Source organism: Carcharodon carcharias, chromosome 23 (assembly GCF_017639515.1).
Source record: "Carcharodon carcharias isolate sCarCar2 chromosome 23, sCarCar2.pri, whole genome shotgun sequence".
Classification (NCBI taxonomy): Eukaryota; Metazoa; Chordata; class Chondrichthyes; order Lamniformes; family Lamnidae; genus Carcharodon; species Carcharodon carcharias.
In genome coordinates this window covers 52260056-52281006 of record NC_054489.1, presented here as the reverse complement: position 1 = coordinate 52281006, position 20951 = coordinate 52260056, and the positions used below count along the sequence as shown (strand labels likewise).

The 20951-nt window shown below is 42.6% G+C and overlaps 1 protein-coding gene across 4 annotated transcripts in view; it reads right to left on the bottom strand.

Annotated features, from left to right (window-relative positions):
• The window catches only part of strada (STE20 related adaptor alpha), a 96387-nt gene that overhangs the window by 24428 nt on the left and 51008 nt on the right, over nt 1-20951 (bottom strand). For all 4 annotated transcript variants that reach the window (XM_041173751.1, XM_041173752.1, XM_041173754.1 and 1 more), the window contains 2 exons: nt 12061-12182; nt 815-923 (listed from right to left, as the gene is read on the bottom strand). In XM_041173751.1, coding sequence (XP_041029685.1) covers nt 815-923; nt 12061-12182 — 231 coding nt within the window. The remainder of the gene's footprint in view (nt 1-814; nt 924-12060; nt 12183-20951) is intronic.

Here is a 20951-nt window from a genome sequence, read left to right as displayed (position 1 = left end):
CATCAACTCTTTTCTTCTCCGCCGATGCTGCCAGACCTGCTGAGTTTTTCCAGGTAATTCTGTTTTTGTTTTGGATTTCCAGCATCCGCAGTTTTTTTGTTTTTATCTCTCTACACCATCCCCACTAAACATTCCCAGGACGGGTACAGCACAGGGTTAGATACAGAGTAAAGCTCCCTCTACACTGTCCCCACTAAACATTCCCAGGATAGGTACATGGGATTAGATAGACAGTAAAGCTCACTCTACACTTTCCCATCAAACACTCCCAGGACAGGTACAGCACAGGGATAGATACAGAGCAAAGCTGCCTCTACACTGTCCCCATCAAACACTCCCAGGACAGGTACAGCAAGGGTTAGACATTTAATTTAATGGGGAAAATAAGAAATTTTGTACTGGATTGACACTGTCCAAATTATTTCATGTACAACCCTTAAAGCCAGTAGGACAGAGGTGCCTTTCATCCCATCATTGAGCTAAGTTTGTCACCAGGTTCCAGAAATAAACGATCAATGCTTCGGTGTCCAGCCAGTATTTAGACCCACCCCAGTCAGTGTGATCTGACACCTTGTATTGTGTCATAGAGAAAGTACATTGCTCAATACATCTTTAGTCTGAAATCTGGGCTGTAATGATACAATATTAATATCTCCAGTCTTCTTTCTTGCTCCAATGATGGTGGAGAAAAAAGAGACAGTAACATGAAAAATGGAAACACATTTTCAAAGTTGCCCTTCAAAAATGTGAAAAACAACTTTAATTTGGCTCTGATAAACAGTACTATCTACAGTATTAGACACAGCAAACTTACCGTAGGCCATGAACGGAGTCACTACCCAAACTTCATTGTTGGCTATCAAGGTGGCTTTGTATGGCAATATGTTAGGATGATGAAATAGCTTTGATACGTGGAGTTCACTCTGATGAAACAAACTCACTGTTAGGTCACATTTCAAACCTCATGGTTCAGTTGCTAATGAGTTAACAGAGACAAAGTTAACCAGTAACGAACGATTGCTACACATCTTGCCCCAAGATAATGGGCACCTATCAGGTGCACTAATCCACAGTTTTACAGCACAATACTATTATTTCCAATGTTGATCTTTAATACAGGTTGACTTATAAAACATTCCCTCAATCAGCAGACGAAATGGCGATATATTTCCAAGTCAAATGATGAGTGACTTGGAGAGGAACTTCCATGTGATGGGGTTCCCATCTATCTGCTGACCTTATCCTTCTAGATGGTAGTGGTCATGGGTTTGGAAGGTGCTGTTAAAAAGGAGCCTTGGTGAACTCCTACAGTGCATCTTATAGATGGTACAGTGTTGCTACTGTGCGTCAGTGGTGGAGGGAGTGAATGTTTGTGAATGTGGTGTCAATCAAGCCAGGTGCTTTGTCCTGGATGGTGTCAAGCTTCTTGAGTGCATTCATCCAGGAAAACGGGGAGTATTCCATCACACTCCTGACTTGTGCCTTGTAGATGGTGGACAGGCTTTGGAGAGTCAGGAGGTGAGTTACCTGTCGCACGATTCCTAGTCTCTGAACTGCTCTTGTAGCCACAGTATTTATATGGCTAGTCCGGTTCAATTTCTAGTCAATGGTAACCCCCAGGATGTTGATAGTGTGGGATTCAGTGACAGTAATGCCATTGAACATCAAGGGGCGATGGTTGGATTCTCTCTTGTAGAAGATGGTCATTGCCTGACACTTGTGTGGTGCGAATATTACTTGCCACTTGTCAGCCCAAGCCTGGATGTGGTCCAGGTCTTGCTGCAATTGGACATGGACTGCTTCAGTGTCTGCGGAGTCACGAATAGTGCTGAACATTGCACAATTATCAGCGAACATCCCCACTTCTGACCTTATGATGGAAGGAAGGTCATTGATAAAGCAGCTGAACATGGTTGGGCAGAGCACAATACCCTGAGGAACTCCTGTAACGATGTCCTGGAACTGAGGTGACTGACCTCCAACAACCACAACCATCTTCCATTATGCTAAGTATGACTCCAACCAGCGGAGATTATTCCCTCGATTCCCAATGACTCCAGTTTTGCTAGGGATCCTTGATGCCACACTCAGTCAAATGCGGCCTTGATGTCAAGGACAGTCACTCTCATCTCACCTTGGGAATTCAGCTCTTTTGTCCATGTTTGAACCAAGGTTGTAATGAGGTCAGGAGCTGAGTGGCCCTGGTGGAACCCAAACTGGGTGTTAGTGAGCCGATTATTGATAAGCAAGTGCCACTTGATAGCACTATTGATGACCCCTTCCGTAACTTTACTGATGATCGAGAGTCGGCTGATGTGGCGGTAATTGGTCAGGTTGGATTTATCCTGCTTTTTGTGTACAGGACATCACTGGGCAATTTTCCACATAGCTGGGTAGATGCCAGTGTTGTAGCTGTACTGGAACAGCTTGGCTAGAGGCGTGGCAAGTTCTGGAGCACAAGTATTCAGTACTATTGCTGGAATATTGTCAGGGCCCATAGCCTTTGCAGTATCCAGTGCCTTCTGCGATTTCTTGATATCACGTGGAGTGAATCGAATTGAAGACTGGCATCTGTGATGCTGGGGACCTCTGGAGACTGAGATGGATCATCCACTTGGCACTTCTGGCTGAAGACTGTAGCAAATTATCTTTTGGACTGATGTGCTGGGTTCCTCCATCACTGAGGATGGGGATATTTGTGGAGCCTCCTCCTCCAGTGAGTTGTTTAATTGCCTACCAGCATTCACGACTGGATGTGACAGGACTAGAGCTTAGATCTGATCCATTGATTGTGGGATTGATTAGCCGCGTCTATCACTTCCTGCTTATGCTGTGTGGCATGAAAATATTCCTGTGTTATAGTTTCACCAGATTAACACCTAATTTTTCGGTATGCCTGGTGTTGCTCCTGCACTCTTCGTTGAACCAGGGTTGATCCCCTGGCTTGATGGTAATGGTAGTGTGGGGGATATGCTGGGCCATGAGGTTCAAGTGCAATTCTGCTGCTGCTGATGGCCCATAGCACCTCATGGATGTTCAGTCTTGAGTTGCTAGATCTGTTTGAAATCTATCCCATTTAGCACGGTGGTAGTGCCACACAAAACGATGGAGGGTATCCTCCATGTGAAGGCAGGAATTCATCTCCACAATGACTGTGCGGTGGTCACTCCTCCAATACTGCCAATGGACAGATGCATCTGCAGCAGGCAGGTTGGTGAAGATGTTGGTTCCCTCACCACCTGCCGCAGACCCAGTCTAGCAGCTCTGCCATTTAGGACTCGGCCAGCTCGGTCAGTAGTGGTGCTACTGAGCCCTGAGCCACTCTTGGTGATGGACATTGAAGTCCCCCACCCAGAGTACATTCTGCGCATTGCCACCTTGTTGCCTCCAGGTGATTTCAACATGGAAGAGCATTGATTGATCAGCTGAGGCGGGGTGGGGGGGGGTGGGATGTGGTAATCAGCAGGGGGTTTCCTTGCCCATGTTTCCCTTGATGTCATGACACTTCATGGGGTCCGGAGTCGATGTTGAGAACTCCCAAGGTAACTCCCCTCCCGACTGTATACCACTGTGCCACCACCTCTGCTGGGCAGTCCTGGCGGTGGGACATGACATACCCAGTGATGGTGATGGTGGTGTCTGGGACATTATCTATAAGGTATGATTCTGTGAGGATGACTGTGTCAGGTTGTTGTGTGACTAGTCCTGTGAGACATTTATATAAACGACATAGATGACTATGTGGGGGGGAGAATTAGTAAGTTTGCGGATGACACAAAGATTGGCCGGGTGGTTAACAGTGAGGTTGAGTGTCTTGGGCTACAGGAAGATATAGACGGGATGGTCAACTGGGCAGATAAGGGGCAGATGGAATTTAACCCTGAAAAGTGTGAGGTGATACACTTTGGAAGGAGTAATTTGACAAGGAAGTATTCAATGAACGGCATGGCACTAGGAAGTTCTGAGGAACAAAAGGGCCTTGGTGTGTGTGTCCATAAGATCTCTGAAGGTGGAGGGGCATGTTAGTGGGGTGGTGAAAAAGGCATATGAGACACTTGCCTTATCAGTCAAGGCATAGATTACAAAAGTAGGTGGTCATGTTGGAGATGTATAGAACTCTGGTGAGGCCACAGCTGGAGTATTGTGTGCAGTTCTGGTCACCACATTATAGGAAGGATGTGATTGCACTGGGGGGTTTACAGAGGAATTCACCAGGATGTTGTCTGGGATGAAACATTTAAATTATGAAGAGAGGTTGGATAGACTTGGGTTGTTTTTGTTGGAGCAGAGAAGGCTGAGGGGTGACCTGACCAAGGTGTACAAGACTATGAGGGGCATGGACAGAGTGTATAGGGAGCAGCTGTTCCCCTTAGTTGAAGGGTCAGTCACGAGGGGGCATAAGTTCAAGATGAGGGGCAGGTGGTTTAGCGGGGGATGTGAGGAAAAACTTTTTTACCCAGAGGGTGGTGACGGTCTGGAATACGCTGCCTGGGAGGGTGGTGGAGGCGGGTTGCCTCACATCCTTGAAAAAGTACCTGGATGAGCACTTGGCACATCATAACATTCAAGGCTATGGGCCAAGTGCTGTTAAATAGGATTAGGAAGGTAGGTCAGGTGTTTCTCACATGTCGGTGCAGACTCGAAAGGCCTCATCTGCACTGTGAGATTCTGTAATAAAGCTAATGAGTTAACAGCGTAAATAAAGATAAATAGGTATGATTTGGTGGCAATTACTGAGACGTGGTTACAGGGAGAACAGGTTTAGGAGTTGAGTATCCAAGGGTATTCTACAAGTATATAAAAGGAAAGAGTAGCTACAGTGAATGTTGATCCCTTGGAGGTCAAGACTGGGGTGTTCATCATGGGGATCGCAGAAATAGCAGAGATGCTTAATCAATATTTTGCCTCTGTTTTCACACTGGAGGACACTAGTGCCACCCCAATAGTAACAGGTACTGCAGAGGGTATAGAGAAGGATGAACTTAGAACAATCACCATCACTAGAGAAAAAGTACTGAGCACACTATTGGGATTAAAGGGTCCCAGGACCTGATGGCCTACATCCCAGGATTTTAAAGGAAGTGGCAGTGGAGATAGTGGATGCATTGGCTATAATATTCCAAAATTCCTAGAATCTGGAAAGGTTCCAGTGGATTGGAAAAATGCTAATATAACACCCCTATTCAAGGTGGGGGGAGGCGGGGGGGAAGAAAGGAGGAGACAGAAAGTAGGAAACTATAGATTAGTTAGTTTAATATTCGTCGTTGGGAAATTGTTGGAATCCATTATTAAGGAAGTAGTAATGGGGCATTTGAAAAGTCAAAATGCAATCCATCAGAGTCAGCATGGCTTAATGAAGAGTAAATCGTGTTTGACTAATTCGCTAGAGCTCTTTGAAGATGTGACAAGCAAAGTGGATAATGGGGATCCTGTAGATGTAGTATATCTGGACTTCCAGAAGGCCCTTGATAAGGTGCCGCACAAAAGATTAACACACAAGATAAGATTATGCGGAGTTTGGGGTAATATATTAGCTTGGATCGAGGATTGACTAACCAACAGAAAGCAGAAAGTCGGGATAAATGGATCTTTTTCTGGATGGCAGGCTGTAACTAGTGGGGCACCACAGGGTTCGGTCCTTGGGCCCCAACTATTTACAATCTAAATTAATGACTTGGATTCAGAGGTAGAAGATACTATAGCTAAATTTGCAGATGACACCAAAATAGGTGAGAAAGTAAGTTGCAAAGAAATAAGAAATTTACAAATGGATATGGACAGGTTAAGTGAATGGGCCAAAATTTGGCAGATGGAGTTTAATGTGGATAACTGTGAGGTTATCCATTTTGGTTGGAAGAATAGAGGCAACTTATTATTTAAATGGAGAGAAACTTCTGAATGCTTCAGGGCAGAGGGATCTGGGTGCCCTTGTGCATGAATCGCTGAAAGCTAGTATGCAGGTACAGCAGGTAATAAGGAAGGCAAATGGAATTTTGGCATTTATTGCTAAAGGAAGAGAGTATAAAAATAGGGAGGTGTTGTTGCAACTGTACAAGGCATTGGTGAGACCGCACCTGGAGTACTCTGCACAGTTTTGGTCCCTGACTTGAGGAAGGTTATAGTTGCATTAGAGGCAATTCAGAGGAGGTTCACTAGATGATTCCAGAGATGTCTTATGAGGAGGTTGAGCAGTTTAGGCCTATACTCGTGGAGTTTACAAGGATGAGAGGAGATCTAATTGAGGTATATAAGATGCTAAAGGGGGTAGGCAAAGTAGACATGGAGCAGATGCTTCCCCTTGTGGGGCATTCTAGAACGCGAGGCCATAGTTTTAGGCTGAGGGGTGGTAGATTTAACTCAGAGATGAGGAGGAATTACTTTTCTCAAAGGGTCGTGAATCAGTGGAATTCACTACCTCAGAGTGCAGTGGATGCCAGGATGCTGAATAAATTTAAGGAGGAGTTAGACAGATTTTTAAATTAGTAACAGGTTGAAAGGTTATGGGGAGAGGGTGGGAAATTGGAGTTGAGGCCAAAATGAGATCAATCATGATCGTATTGAATGGCGGGGCAGGCTCGAGGGGCTGAATTGCCTACTCCTGCTCCTAGTTCTTATGTTCTTATAAATGGGTATTTTTCTTGGTTGTAACTAGTGGAATGCCACAGGGATCAGTGCTGGAGCCTCAAATATTTACAATCTGCTTCAAAGACTTGGATGAAGAGACCGAATATATGGTAGCTAAATTTGCTGATGGCACCAAGATAGGTAGGAATGTAAATTGCCAAGGAGGTAGGGAGTCTGCAAAGGAATGTAGATAGGGTAAGTGAGTGAACTAAAATTTGGCAGATGGAGTATATTGTAGGAAAATGTGAACTTGTCCACTTTGGCAGGAAGAATAGAAAAGCAGTATACTATTTAAATAGTGAGAGATTGCAAAGCTCAGTGACATAGAGGGATCTAGGTGTTCTGGTGCATGAATCAGGAAGTGTTACAGCACAGAAAGAGGCCATTCAGCCCATCGTGTCTGCACCGGCCAAAGAAAAAGAAAATAAAAACTAGCTGCCCATTTTAATCCCACTTCCCAACACCTGGTCCATGGCCTTGCAGGTTACAGCACTTCAGATGTAGATACAAGTACTTTTTAAATAAGTTGAGCGTTTCAGCTTCAACCACCAATTCAGGCAGTGAATTCCAGACACCCACCACCCTGGGTGAAGAAGTTTTTCCTCATGTCCCCTCTAATCCTTCTACTAATCACCTTAAATCTGTGTCCCTATAAATAGTTAAGGCCCTAGCACTGATCCGTGACATTCCACTAGTTACAACCCAAAAAATACCTAATTATCATTACTCTGTTCCCTGTTGGCAAACAAATCCTTTAAGCTTGCTAATATGTTACCCTCACACCTTTGATGTGGCACCTTATCAAATGCCATCTGGGAATCCAAGTACACCACATCCATATCTACACCACATCCAGGGATAAAGAACTGTAGCAATGTGGATAGACTGACCCCTCAGCTCGAGGATAACAGGCCTTTCCTGTCTACCGTATCTAAGCCTCTCAATGTTATACATCTCAATTAGGTCACCCCCTCAGCCTCCTCTGTTCTATGGAAAACAGCCCGAGCCTATTCAATCCTTCCTCATAGCTGCAATTTTCAAGCCTTGGCAAAATCCTTGTAAAAATCTCCTCTGTACCCTCTCCAGAGCAATTATGTCCTTCCTGCAATGTGGGACCAGAACTGTACACAAAATTCCAGCTGTGGCCTAACCAAAATTTAAACAGTTCCATCATTACATCCCTGCTTTTGTATTCAATACCTTGTACAATAAAGGAAAACATTTATATGCTTTCTTTACCATCTTATCCACCTGCCCTGTCACCTTCAGAGACCTGTGGACATGCACTCCAAGGTCTCTCACTTCTCTACCTCTCTCAATATCTTCCCATTTATTGAGTATTCCCTAACTTTGTTTGCCCTCCCCAAATGTATTACCTCACACTTCTATGGATTGAATTCTATTTGCTCTTTTCCACATACTCAACCAAACCACATAATTCCACAGACAACTGCTATCTCTTTACTATCAACTACACAGCCGAATTTTGTGCCACCTGCAGATTTCCCAATCATATCTCCCACATTTAAGTCCAAACCATTAATATACATGGCAAACAACAAGGGACCCAACACTGAGCACTGTGGAACACCACTGGAAACAGCTTTCCATTTGCAAAAACATCTATCCACCATTGTCCTTTGTTTCTTGTCGCTGAATCCAACTTACCACCTTAGCCTGTATCCCATGGAATTTCACTTTTTTGACCAGTCTGCCATGTGGGATCTTGTCAAATGCCTTACTAAAATCTATGTAGACAAACTCTTTAAATTAAACAAGAAGGGTGAGGGATCAAGTTTGGGTAGAGGTAGAAATTCAAGGTTAAAGACAGGAGAGTAAAATAAGTAATATGAGAAATGAGGGTCAGAGAATGGCAGGGAAGGAGAGAGAGAAAAAAATCTAAGAATACATCAGCAGTCAAGATTAGATGTTGCAAGGGTAACAAAAAGACAAAACTGAAGGCTCTCTATCTGAATGCACATAGCATTCATAAAGTAAAGAATTGATGGCCCCACATTGAAGTAAATAAATATGATCTGATAGCAATTATGGAGATGTTGCTGCAGGATGACTAAGATTGGGTCCTTAATATCGAAGGCTATATGACATTCAAGAAGAATAGAAAGCTAGGTAAAAGGTGGAGGGGTAGCAATGAGGCATTGGTGTAATAGTTAGAGATGATCTTGGTTCAGGAGATCAGGATGTAGAATCGCTTTGGGTGGAGATGAGGAATAGTAGGGAAAAAGTCATTAGTGGGAGTTGTCTAAAGGCCCCCTAACGGTAGCCACAGTATACGACAAAGCATTCAAGAGAAAATAATGTGTGCTTGTGATAAAGGGATGGCAATAATAATGGGTGATTTTAATCTACACAAACTGGAAAAATCAGATTGGCAGTAGTATCCTGGATGAGGAGTTCTTAGAATGCTTTCGAGATAGTTTCTAAGAGCAGCATGTTCTGGAACCATCCGGAGAGCAGGTTATATTAGACTTGGTATGGTGTAATGTGACAAGATTAATTAATAACCTCTGAGTAAAGGCATCCCTAGGTAGCAGCAATCACAATATGATTGAATTTTACATCCAGTTTGATAGGGAGAAGAGTGGGTCTAAGAATAGTATCTTAAACTTAAATAAGGGCAACTATGTGGGGATGAAAGCTGAGCTAGCTGAAGTGAACTGGGAAACTAGGCTAGAAGCTAGATCAATAGAGAAGTAGTGGCACTCATTTAAGGGGCTATTTCAGAGTTTTCAGAATAAGTAGATTCTTACCATAAAAGGAAAATTCTAAGGGGAGGACCCACCATTGTGGTTAACTAAAGGTGTTAAGGAAAGCATCAAACTTAAGGAAAAATAGTACAATAGAAAATAAAGAGCGGCAGAAAATGACAAAGGTTAATCAGGAGAAAGAAATTAGAATATGAGGGGAAGTTAGCTAGAAATGTAAAAACGGATCGCAAGAGTTTTTACAGGTATTTAAAAAGGCAAAGAGTAAGTAAAGTAGGTTCTCTAAAGAGTGACAGTGGGGTGTTAATAGTAGGTAATAAGGAAATGGCGGAAGAAATGAACAAATATTTTGCTTCTGTGTTTACTACAGAGGATACAAAAAACATTCCAGTCATAGCTGTAAATCGGAGGTGAACAGGAGAAAGGAACTTGGTGAAATTTAAAATCACTAGGGAAATGGAACTGAGCAAGTTGATGGAGCTGTGGCTGGCAAGTCTCCGGGTCCTGATGGGCTGCATCCTAGGCTCTTAAAAGAGGTGGCTAATGAGGTAGTTGATGTAGTGTTAATTTTCTAAAATTCAGTCGATTCTGGAAAGGTTGCATCAGATTGGAGAGTAGCAAATATAACCCCTCTATTCAAGAAGGGTGAGGGGGGGGGGGGGGGAGTTGTGCAGGAAAAAGGAAACTATAGGCCAGTTAGCCTGTCATCTGTCATGGGCAAGTTATTAGAATCGATCATTAAGGAAGTATAGCTGGGCAAGAGCTCAAGGCAACAGGGAAGAGTCAGCATGGTTTTGTGGAAGGAAAATCATGTTTAACCAATTAATTGGAGTTTTTTTGAAGGAGTAACATGCACAGTGGATAAAGGGGAGTCTGTGGATGTACTGTACTTGGATTTCCAGAAGGCATTTGATAAAGTGCCACACCAAAGCACATGATATATTGGGTAACATATTAGCATAGATAGAAGATTGGCTGGCTGGCAGAAAACAGACCGTATGCATAAATGGGTCTTTTTCTGATTGGCAGGGTGTGACAAGTGTACTCCCATAGGGGTCTGTAATGGGGCCTCAACTTTTTACAGTTTACATCAATGACTTAGATGAGGGGAGTGAAGACATGGTAGCTAAATTTGCAGATGACACAAAGATAGGCAGGAAAGTATGAAGAGGACATGAGGAGGTTGCAGATGGATATAGAGAGGTTGAGTGAGTGGGCAAAGATCTGGCAAATGGAGTTTAATGTGGGACAAAAGAAGTTGTTCACTTTGGCAGGAAGAACAAAAAAGCAGAGTATTACTTAAGTGGAGAGTGACTGCATAATCCTGAGGTGCAGAGGGATCTAGGTGTTCTAGTACATGAGTCACAAAAAGTTAATATGCAGATACAGCAAGTAATTAAGGCGGCTAATGGAATGCTATCCTTTATTACGAGAGGGATTGAACATAAAGGTAAGGATGTTATGCTTCAGTTATACAGGGCATTGGTGAGACTGCACCTTGAATACTGTGTGCAGTTTTGGTCTCCTTATTTAAGGAAGGATGTAAATGCATTGGAGGCGGTTCAGAGGAGGTTTACTAGATTGATACCTGGAATGAGTGGGTTGTCTTATGAGGAAAGGTTGGACAGACTGGGCTTGTTTTCACTGGAGGTTAGAAGATTGAGGGGTGATTTTATTGAAGTTTATAAGATCCTGAACAGCCTTGACAAGGTGGATGTGGAAAGGATGTTTCCTCTTGTGGGGGACTAGGGGGCACTGTTTTAAAGGTGAGGGTGTGGTGGTGGCAGGGTGAACTGTGGCTTTCAAAAGAACATTGGATAATTATCTGAAGAGGAAAAATTTCAGACACAGGGAAAGAGAGTTGGAGTAGCTGAGTTGTTCTTGTAGAGAGCCAATCTGGACACAATGGGCCAAATGGCTTCTTTTTGTGCTGTAATTATTCTATTATTCCAGGTACCTAATGCCATCATATTCCTCAAACCATTCTTACTCCAGAAATACATTCAATTGTCTCTTGACCCCATTTACACTGTCCACTTCCACAACAAAGAACAAACAACAAATAACCTTATAAAACTAGGCTCTTTTGCCCTTCATTTGAAAAATTCCTGTTAACTTTTTACTCTTAGCTTCCACATTTTACAGTGTGCACTATGGGATTTGAACCCTTTGTTATGGGGAGCGATGTATGTGGATCAATTTTGTTAAGTCTCTTTGTAATGTTAAAATCTTCAATGCAATCTTCCCAATTGGAAAGATCAGGAATCTTCCCAACTGGAATCATCCCTTAAAAAAAAACTGACAAAAGGTGATTCTCTAATGGGATTGTAACAGTTCTCTGTTCCCCATCAGGGGCATGGATTTTTAATACTCTACAGGTGGCATTGATAAATTCAGGCATTTCCTACAAGACAACAAGGATACTTGAGCAACCTGGCCCTAGGCTTCAATCTAGCCCAGGGACAGCTTTGTCCTTTGAAGTCACGGCTTTTCACTCAGAATAGAAACACATTACAACACCAGACCAGCCCCATATTATCAATCACATCAAATGAAACAAGGGAACCTTTCAACATTATCCTAACTGGCCTCAAAAATTTACCTGGAAATCTAATAATTGAAAAGGGCCTTAAGTGATGTTTTAAATTTAAAAATACAAGGCATACGCTTCCTTCACTGACTCCCAAACTTCACTAACACAAGTTATTACCTGTAATAAAGCAAACATCTCATTGGTGCAGTAGTCCAAGTTAATTCTTCGAACAGCCACCTGCTGGCCAGTCCGCTTGTACCTCCCCAAGGTCACAGTCATAATGTCATTAAATCCTTTACCTGTGCAAGAAAGACAGCCATTTGACTCCAGGGAAAAAGCAGAACTAGTATAAAATCAGCTCAATACTGAGTTTACATCTACATTTACTGATTACAACTGTGTTTCACTCATTTTATACTCCCATAAAAATAATGCATCCTTTGGTAGATGCTCCACAGGTTGATAGTATTTCTATTGGGGTATTTTTTGCCCGACCGAGTCAGTTGATAGTTCTTTCAAACTGAGTCAGAAGGCCCATTCTAGGACTTGAATGAATAATCTAGGCTAACACTCCAGAGCAGTGCTGAGAGAGTGCTGCAATGTCAAGTGGTGCTGCCCTCTAGGTGAGATAATTACAAGATGGCTTTATCTGCCTGTTTCAGCAGATGCTAACAATTGCACATCACTATTTGAGGAGCAGGAAGTTTTCCCGGTGTCCAAAGATTTCTCCTCCAAACATGGAAATTAGGTTAACCCATCTTTCACCCCAGTGTTGTTTGTCGGACCTTGTTGCACACAAAATGGCTGCCAAGAATGCCTTTGCAACTCATCAACTCATTTTAAAGTAAGTCACATATGTGAAGTACTTGGAGGCATTGCTCACAGAGATCGTCAAGTGCTTTATATGCTTAAATCTTTCTTTAATTCCTTTAAAATGGTTTCTTGCTGGCCGTACAATTACTAAAGAGACTAAGGTCTCTTTTTAGTTGTGACAGCCAGGTGTAGACTATGAAGAGAGGGCGGGTTTGTCATTGTTGGATACTTGATTCTGATGCTTTTGCTATTGGTAATGAGGATAATTTAATGCTCAAGGATTTCACAGTTTGATTTTATTTTGCAGATTTAACAGTTGGATATTTTCTTCTGTATTCCAGAGGCTGCTGCAGTTATTTTGGTCAGATTATTGATTTCACACAGTCTCACAGGGTCGTCATTTTGGAAATTTATACTTGGGCCTTTGTCAGTATGTTGGTTAGTTTGGAATGCTGCTGCTGCAGGATTTAATTTCCCATGTGCTCTTGGTTTGACTGCACATTTCTGTATTCGATGTCTTTCACTCATGTTTTGCAGGTTGTTTTGTATTTTTTTTGGCCCAACAGCTGTCCCCGAGAGATTGGCTATCTCAACACAGACACTTGGGACATCATGGTTTGTTTTTAATCATATAGTTGTGCACGGCCTTTACCGACCAAAAAAAATCAATGGGATCATCTTCTCACATGGATGAAAAGTACTGTTTTCCTATTTGAGCAAGTATCTGTTGCTGTGACCCCAGAACCCAAATAATCGGCTGTGTTTATTGACATAGAATTGCAAAGTATGTCAGGAAGCTCTCAACTCAAAGTACAGCATGTTCCAGGTGGAGAACAGCTGCTACAGTCTAAAAATAATCAATTCATTGACTGAAGCACTTTTAGGGGTTTCAACGTGATAAGGTGCTGGATTAATCGAACAACATTATTTATCACAATAACTGAGTTGTTGTGCTTTCCAAGGGTCTTTCATGTTACCTGCAGTACTTTCAGCAGTTCCTGTTTCTGCACCCTCTCATTCACTCTGGTTTTGCACTTCTGCAGAAGTGAAGGTTTCCTTTTTTCCCCCTAATTGTTCATCTGGGTGTCATAGACATGGTCAGCATTTATTGCCCATTCCTAATTATCCTTGGGAAGGAGAGCTGCCTTCTTGAACTGTTACAGAGCTATTTACTATAGATACACCTACAGTGCAGTTTGGTAGGGAGGTGCAGGATTTTAACCCAGAGGCAATGAAGGAATGCTGACATACTTCCAGGTCAATTGCTTGGAGGAAAACTTGCATTTGGCAATTGAGGGGATGGGAAGATTCACACAGATTTCAAAAATGCAGTTTGATATCCAAATTCCAATTAATCTTTTACATAGATTGAAAGGGAACTTTTAGCAACATGTTAAGGTGGTGTGAGATCCTGAGTTGGCCCAGTGATCCTAGGCTAGCCCGCCAGGTCTCAGTGTGGGTGAGTAATGTTGAGCTGGAACTTTTGCTTTTGTCATCAATTAAAACACTTCATCATTCATCACCAATTTCAGGCAGGAGTAATGATGGCGGGGAAGGAGGAAAGAGTACTTTTGCTCAAAGCGTTCCCATTTATCCAAAGTAAACTATTCGGCAGCCCCTTGTTGATTTTATAAATATTATTTTGATTCCCCAAAGTTGGCTCTTCCTCTCCAAGTTGTCATTGACTGGGAGCAGTACCCACGTGGCTCCATGGGAAAAGCAGGGGACAGGACTTTCACGCTAGCTTAAGAATTCCAGGGTCTAACCCCTCAGCTGGGAAATCTGCAGACAAGGATTCCCAGAGACCATTAACATCTCCCAGGAGGTTCACGCTGAATTCTTTCAGTTCTCTTCTGGAGTCAAAGTCTTGACCAACTTAATCATCAGACAATGGGCAGAATTTTGCCCTTGGTGGATGTGTGGGCCCCACTGACTTGGCGGCAGGCGGACAGCCGACCCCCGCCACTGAAACGGGGCCTGCCGCCATTTTGAGTGGGCGGCCTGCCTGACAGCTGTCAAAGTGCGCTCTTTCCCGTACGCGCACAAAAGAGTGAACTGCTCCCTGAGACTAAGTGCTGTCTCAGGGAGATTAGTGACAGTGCACAAAAGTTAAAAAATAGAAAAATAAAAAAAATTAACACGTCCCCCTCATGTGATAATGACAATAAAAACGACAAACTTTATTAAACTTTTTAAAAACAGACATGAAATCTCATCCCGCCAATGAATGAGGTTTCATGTATTATCAGGCGCTCGCTGGGGCTCCTGGCCTGCCCACCAGCCTTAAGGTTGGACGGGCAGGTCTTTAATGATCTTAGTTAGCCTGTCAATGGCCTCAGTTGGCCTTTGACAAGTCGGTGGGCGGACAGCTGCTTTCGCTGTCTGCCCGCCTTCCTAAAGGGAGCGGGGTGACGTTGGGGGTTCCTCCCAATGTCATTTTCCTGTCGGCGAGTGGGCCCCGCCCCCAAATCACCGACAGGAAAATTCTGGCTAATGTTACCAGCTAGGCCGAGTCGGTCTCAGTCCAATTCACAGAGTCTTCTGTCAATCAGTCCCAGAACAATCCCAGGAATTGGCATCACTGTCATGACCCAGAGAAGGGTAAACCCAACCAGCAGGGGGTCTATGAATAAACAGATATTTTTAGAAAAAAAAATCATGCATGTTTTTCTACTCTGTCTAACGGAGATTCCTCTCCCATTTTCCTTCTCCTTTAAACATTTTGTTTGGGGGTTGAGATTTTGGTCATGGCTCAGCTGTCTGGAAGGTGCTAGTTTCATGGATTCTGAAACCCAGATCAGTCATATCAGTAGCTGAATGTGCCAATCTTCTCCTGTGACCTCTATCATCAAGGACAAGACCAACAATGTTCTGGGACCCCTCCCTCTTGAAGCCACGTACCCAGCTTAATTTGTCACTATTCCTTTATTGTGGCTGGAGTTCCCTGCCAAAAGATATTGCATTACATAGGATTGCACAGACATTATGACATAGGAACTGACCATTTGGTCCAATTCGGCTATGACAGTGTTTATGCTTCACATGAGCCTCCTCCCACCCCTCTTCACTTCACACTTAAGATAATATACCTTATTATTGACATTAACAGCAACAATTTGTAGTTATATAATGCCTTATATAATTTATTATATAAAATACAATTTGTCATTAAGCCACAGAAATATTGGGGCAGATTATCAAAAAATCAACCAAAGAGTAGGTTTTAAGGAGCCATAATGAAAGAAAGAGTTGGAGGTTTAGGGAGAATATTTCAGAGCTTTGGGGCTTGGCAGCAGCAAGGCAAGACATGGCTGCTAATGGAGCAATTAATTAGGGATGCTCAAGTGGCCAGAATTAGAGGCAAGAGGGTTGGTCAGCTGGAGGAGATTGCAGAGATAGGGCGAGGTGAGGTCAAGGAGGGATATGAAAACAAGGATGAGAATTTTAAAATTGAGGTATTGTTTTAACAGTAGCCAACATAGGACAGCAAATACAGGGATTGAGGCTGAATAAGACTTGGGGTTAATTAGGACAGGGGAAGCAGAGTTTTGGACTATCCCAAGTTTACAAAGAGTAAAACATAGGAGGCTGGCCAGGGGCATGTTAGAAAAGTCAAGTCCAGACATGAATGAAGGTTTCAACAGCAGATGAGCTAAGGCAATGGCAGAGTTGGGCGATGTTAGAAGCAGTTCAGAGAAGGTCCGCTCAACTCATTCCTGGGCTGAAGGGCTTATCTTATGAAGAAAGATTGAACAGGCTGGGGCTATACACATTGGCATTTAGAAGAATGAGAAGTGACCTTATTGAAACATAAGGTCCTGAGGAAATTTGATAGGGTGGATACTGGGAAGATGTTTCCACTTATGGGGGGAAAGAGTAGAACCAAGACACAAAGTTTAAGAATAAATGGTCTACTGTTTAAGATAGAGATGAGGAGAATTTTTCATTCTCAAAGGGTTGTTAGTAAGTGGAATTCTCTTCCCAGAAAGCTGGATAATTGAATTTATTCAAGGCAGATTTTTGATTGACAAGAGAGTCAAGGGTTGTGTGTGGTGGGGGAAACAGATAGCAAAGTGGAATTGAGACCACAGCCAGATCAGCAATGATCTTATTGAATGGCAGAGCAGGCTTGAAGGGCTGAATGATACCTGAGAGTTTGGTGATTGGGGATTTTGTTGAGGAGCAGAAGGAGATGTTCCTTTTCTTTTGCTTTTTCCACCTTTGTCACCTCGTAGGAATTGGCTCTTACTCTATTACAGGGAAAGGAGCTAGCTGTTTGATGAGTATCTGGTAAGTGGTTAGAGTCTATTCCAGTCCTAAGCTTTAAAATAGTATACAATCTGGTGGTAAAGTTAGTAAAATATATGAAAAGGAAAAGTAGTGAATAATATAATTAAGTAATTAATTTAAATACATTAAGGATGGCAGGACAGGTGATGTGTCAAGGCCGCAGCATGTGGGAGCTCTTGGATGCCAGTGTGACCTAGGGCAAACATGCAAGTGTTTATGGTTTGAGGAACTTTGGCTCAGAGTCTTTGAGTTGGAGGTTGATCTGCAGAAGCTGCGACACATCAGGGAGGGGGAAAGTTACCTGGATGTTTTGCACCAGGGGGTAGTCACACCACTTAGGATAGCGTCTTCTGATTTTGTCAGTGGTCAGGGACAGGATGGTGTGACTGTGAGTGAAGCAGTAAGGGGAACCAGAGGGCAGGAATGTAGGAGCCTCAGCCTTTATAATTGTAAGATAGGTTTGAGGTTCTCTCACAAAAATAAAAATAGCTGGAAAAACTCAGCAGTCTGACAGCATCTGTGGAGAGGAACACAGTTAATGTTTGAGTCCATATGACTCTTCATCAGAACTGAGGAAATATAGAAATGAGGTGAAATATAAGCTGGTTGAGGGAGGTGGACAGGTAGAGCTGGATAGAGGGCCAGTGATAGGTGGAGGCAAAGAAGAGATTGCCAAAGATGTCATAGACAAAAGGACAAAGGGGTGTTGACGGTGATAATATTAGCTAAGGAATGTGCTAATGGTGACATTATGGGTAGAAAGCAGGACGAACAAGTAACAGATAGCCCTAGTGGGGGTGGGGTGGGGGTTATCACTGTACCTTTCTGAAAAGCTGTATTATTTCTTCCTTTATACCCTGTCCTACTATTTGGTTACTGTTGGGGAACCTGAAAACTATTCACACAATGGTTTCTCATCTCTACACGCCTCACTAGGGCTATCTGTCACTTGCTCATCCTGCTTTCTGCCCTTAATATCACCATTCGCACATTCCTTAGATAATATCACCACCATAAACACCCCTTTGTCCTTTTGTCTATGACATCTTTGGCAATCTCTTCTTTGCCTCCACCTATCACTGGCCCTCTATCCAGCTCTACCTGTCCCAAACCCCCTCAACCAGCTTATATTTCACCTCATTTCTATATTTCCTCAGTTCTGATAAAGAGTCACGCGGACTCGAAACATTAACTCTGTCTTTCGCTCCGCAGATGCTGTCAGACCTGAGTTTTTCCAGCTATTTTAATTTTTGTTTCAGATTTCCAGCATCTGCAGTATTTTGCTTTTATCTTGAGGTTCTCTCAGCATGTTTGGATGAGAACAGGGGCTGCAGGATGCTTGGGCAAACTGACCATGGTGCAAGAAGCCATTCAAGTAGGGGGAGAAAAAAGGAATGTAGTGATAGTAGGGAACAGCATAGAGAGGGGGAATTGACACTATTCTCTGCAGCAAAGAGTGAGAGTCCAAACAGCTATGTTGCCTGCCAGGTGCCAGGGTTCGGGACATATGCTCAGAGCTGGAGAAGATCTTGCAGTGGCAAGGGGAAAGATCCAGTTTTTGTGGTCTATGTAGGTACTAATGACATAAGCAAGGCTAGGAAAGAGGTTCTGGATAGACAGTATGAAGAGCTAGGTACTATATTAAAAAGCAGAATCTCCAAGGTAATAACTGAGTCATGTGCAAATTGGCATAGGGTACATAAAATTTGAGCCACGTATTCATCTCTCTAAAGATGGGTGTGGGAGAATTGGGTTCTGGTTTGTGGGGCACTCGCACCAGTACTGGGGAAAGTGGGGGCTGTACCACTGGGACAGTCTACACCTGAACTGTGCTGAGATCAGTGTTCTAGTGAGCTGCATAACTAGGGAAATAGGGTTTTAAACTAAAAATAGTGGGGGAGAGGGATCAATTTTGCGAAGAAGTGGCAAATCAAAGAGTAGGGAAAAAAAAGAGAAAGGTATTAATGTTGAAGATGATAAGCAGACCATGACAGGAAGGGACAGAGTACAGAGAGTTCAAATCTAAGAGTAAATCAGCAGATAAGGCTAGAGGTTACAAAATTAATGAAAGGACAGAACTAAAGGTTCTGTATCTGAATGCACATAGCAATTGAAACAAAACAGATGAACTGAGCACACAAATAGAAATAAATAAGTACAATCTGATAGCCATTACAGAGACATGGCTGCAGGATGACATAGATTGTGAGCTGGATAAAGAAGGGGACGTGGCATTTAGGATGGACAGGAAGCTAGGAAAGGGTGGGAGGGGTGACTCTATTAAATAATGATGGTATTAGCACAATAGAGAGGGATGACCCAAGTTCAGGAAACCTGGATGGAGAAATGTGTATAATGTGTATAAATGTGTATAATGCAGCTTTTCAGAAAGGTACAGTGATAACCATTTTAATCTGTATATAGACTGTGAAAATCAGATGGGCAAAGGTAGCCTAGATGAAGAATTCATGAATGCTTTTGGGGATAGTTTCTTAGAACAGCATGTTCTGGCACCAACCAGCGAGCAGGCTACCTTAAATATAGTATTGTGCAAAAAGATAGGATTAATTAATGACCCTATACTGAAGGTGCCCCTAGGTAGTTGCAATCATCATATGATTAAATTTTACATTCAAATTGAGGGAACGAAGAGTGGGTCCAAGACTAGTACTATAATCTTAATTAAGGGCAATTATGAGGGCATGGAAGCACTGTTAGCTAAAGCGAACTGGCAAAGTAGGTTAAGGGATAGGTAAATAGATGCAGTGGTGGACATTTAAGGGGATATTTCAGAATACACAGAATAGACACATTCCAACAAGGAAGAAAAATTTCAAAGGGAGGACCCACCATTGGGGGTTAACTAAAAAAAATTAAAAAGTGTCAAACTTAAAGAGAAAGCATATAATTGCACAAAGATAAGTAGCAGGTCAGAAGATTGGACAGACTATAAAAGGACAGCAAAGAATGACTAAAAGATTAATAATGAGGGAGAAGTTAGAGTACAAGAGAAAGCTAGCTAGAAATATAAGAACAGATAGTAAGAGTTTCTAAGGTATTTTAAAAGGAAAAAAGTAAAGTGAGTGTTAGTCTTCTAGAGAGTGAGAATGGGGAATTGCTAATGGAAAATAAAGAGATGGTAGATGAATTGAACTGGTATTTTGCATTGGTCTTCACAATAGAGGATACGAGTAACGTACCAGGAATAGCTATAAATCTGGAAATGGAAGGGATGGAGAAACTCAGGAAAATAACAGTTGCTAGGGAAGTGGGATAGAGAAGGTTGTTGGAGCTGTGGGGACAAGTCCCCAGGTCCTGATGGACTTCATCCTAAGGTCTTAAAAGAAATGGCTACAGAAATAGTTGATGTGTTGGTTTTAATTTTCCAAAATTCCCCAGGTTCAGGGAAGGTTGATTAGAAGGTAGGGAATGTAACTCATTTATTCAAAAAGGGAGACAGAAAGCAGGAAACTTCAAGCCAGTTAGCTTAACATCGATCATAGGGAAAATGTCCATTATCAAAAACTTTATCGCAGGGCACCTGGAAAAATTCAGGTAATCAGGCAGAGTCAACATGGTTCTGAGAAAGGGAAATCATGTTTATTTATTGGAGTTCTTTTTAAGAAGTAAAATCTGCTGTGGATAAAGAGGAACCGGTGGATGTAAGGTATTTAGATTTCCGGAAGGCATTTGATAAGGTATTGCATCAAAAGGTTATTGTGGAAAATAAAAGCTCGTGGTATTGGAGGTAAAATTGACATGGATAGAAGATTGGCTGGGTAACTAGGAAACAGAGTACCCTTAAATAGGTATTTTTCTGGTTGGTGGGATGAAATGAGCGGTGTGCCAAAGGGATCAGTGCTGGGGCCTCAACTTTTTACAATTGATATAAATGACGTGGATGAAGGGATAGTTGCTAAATTTGCAGATGACACAAAGATTGGTAGGAAAGTAAATTGTGCAGA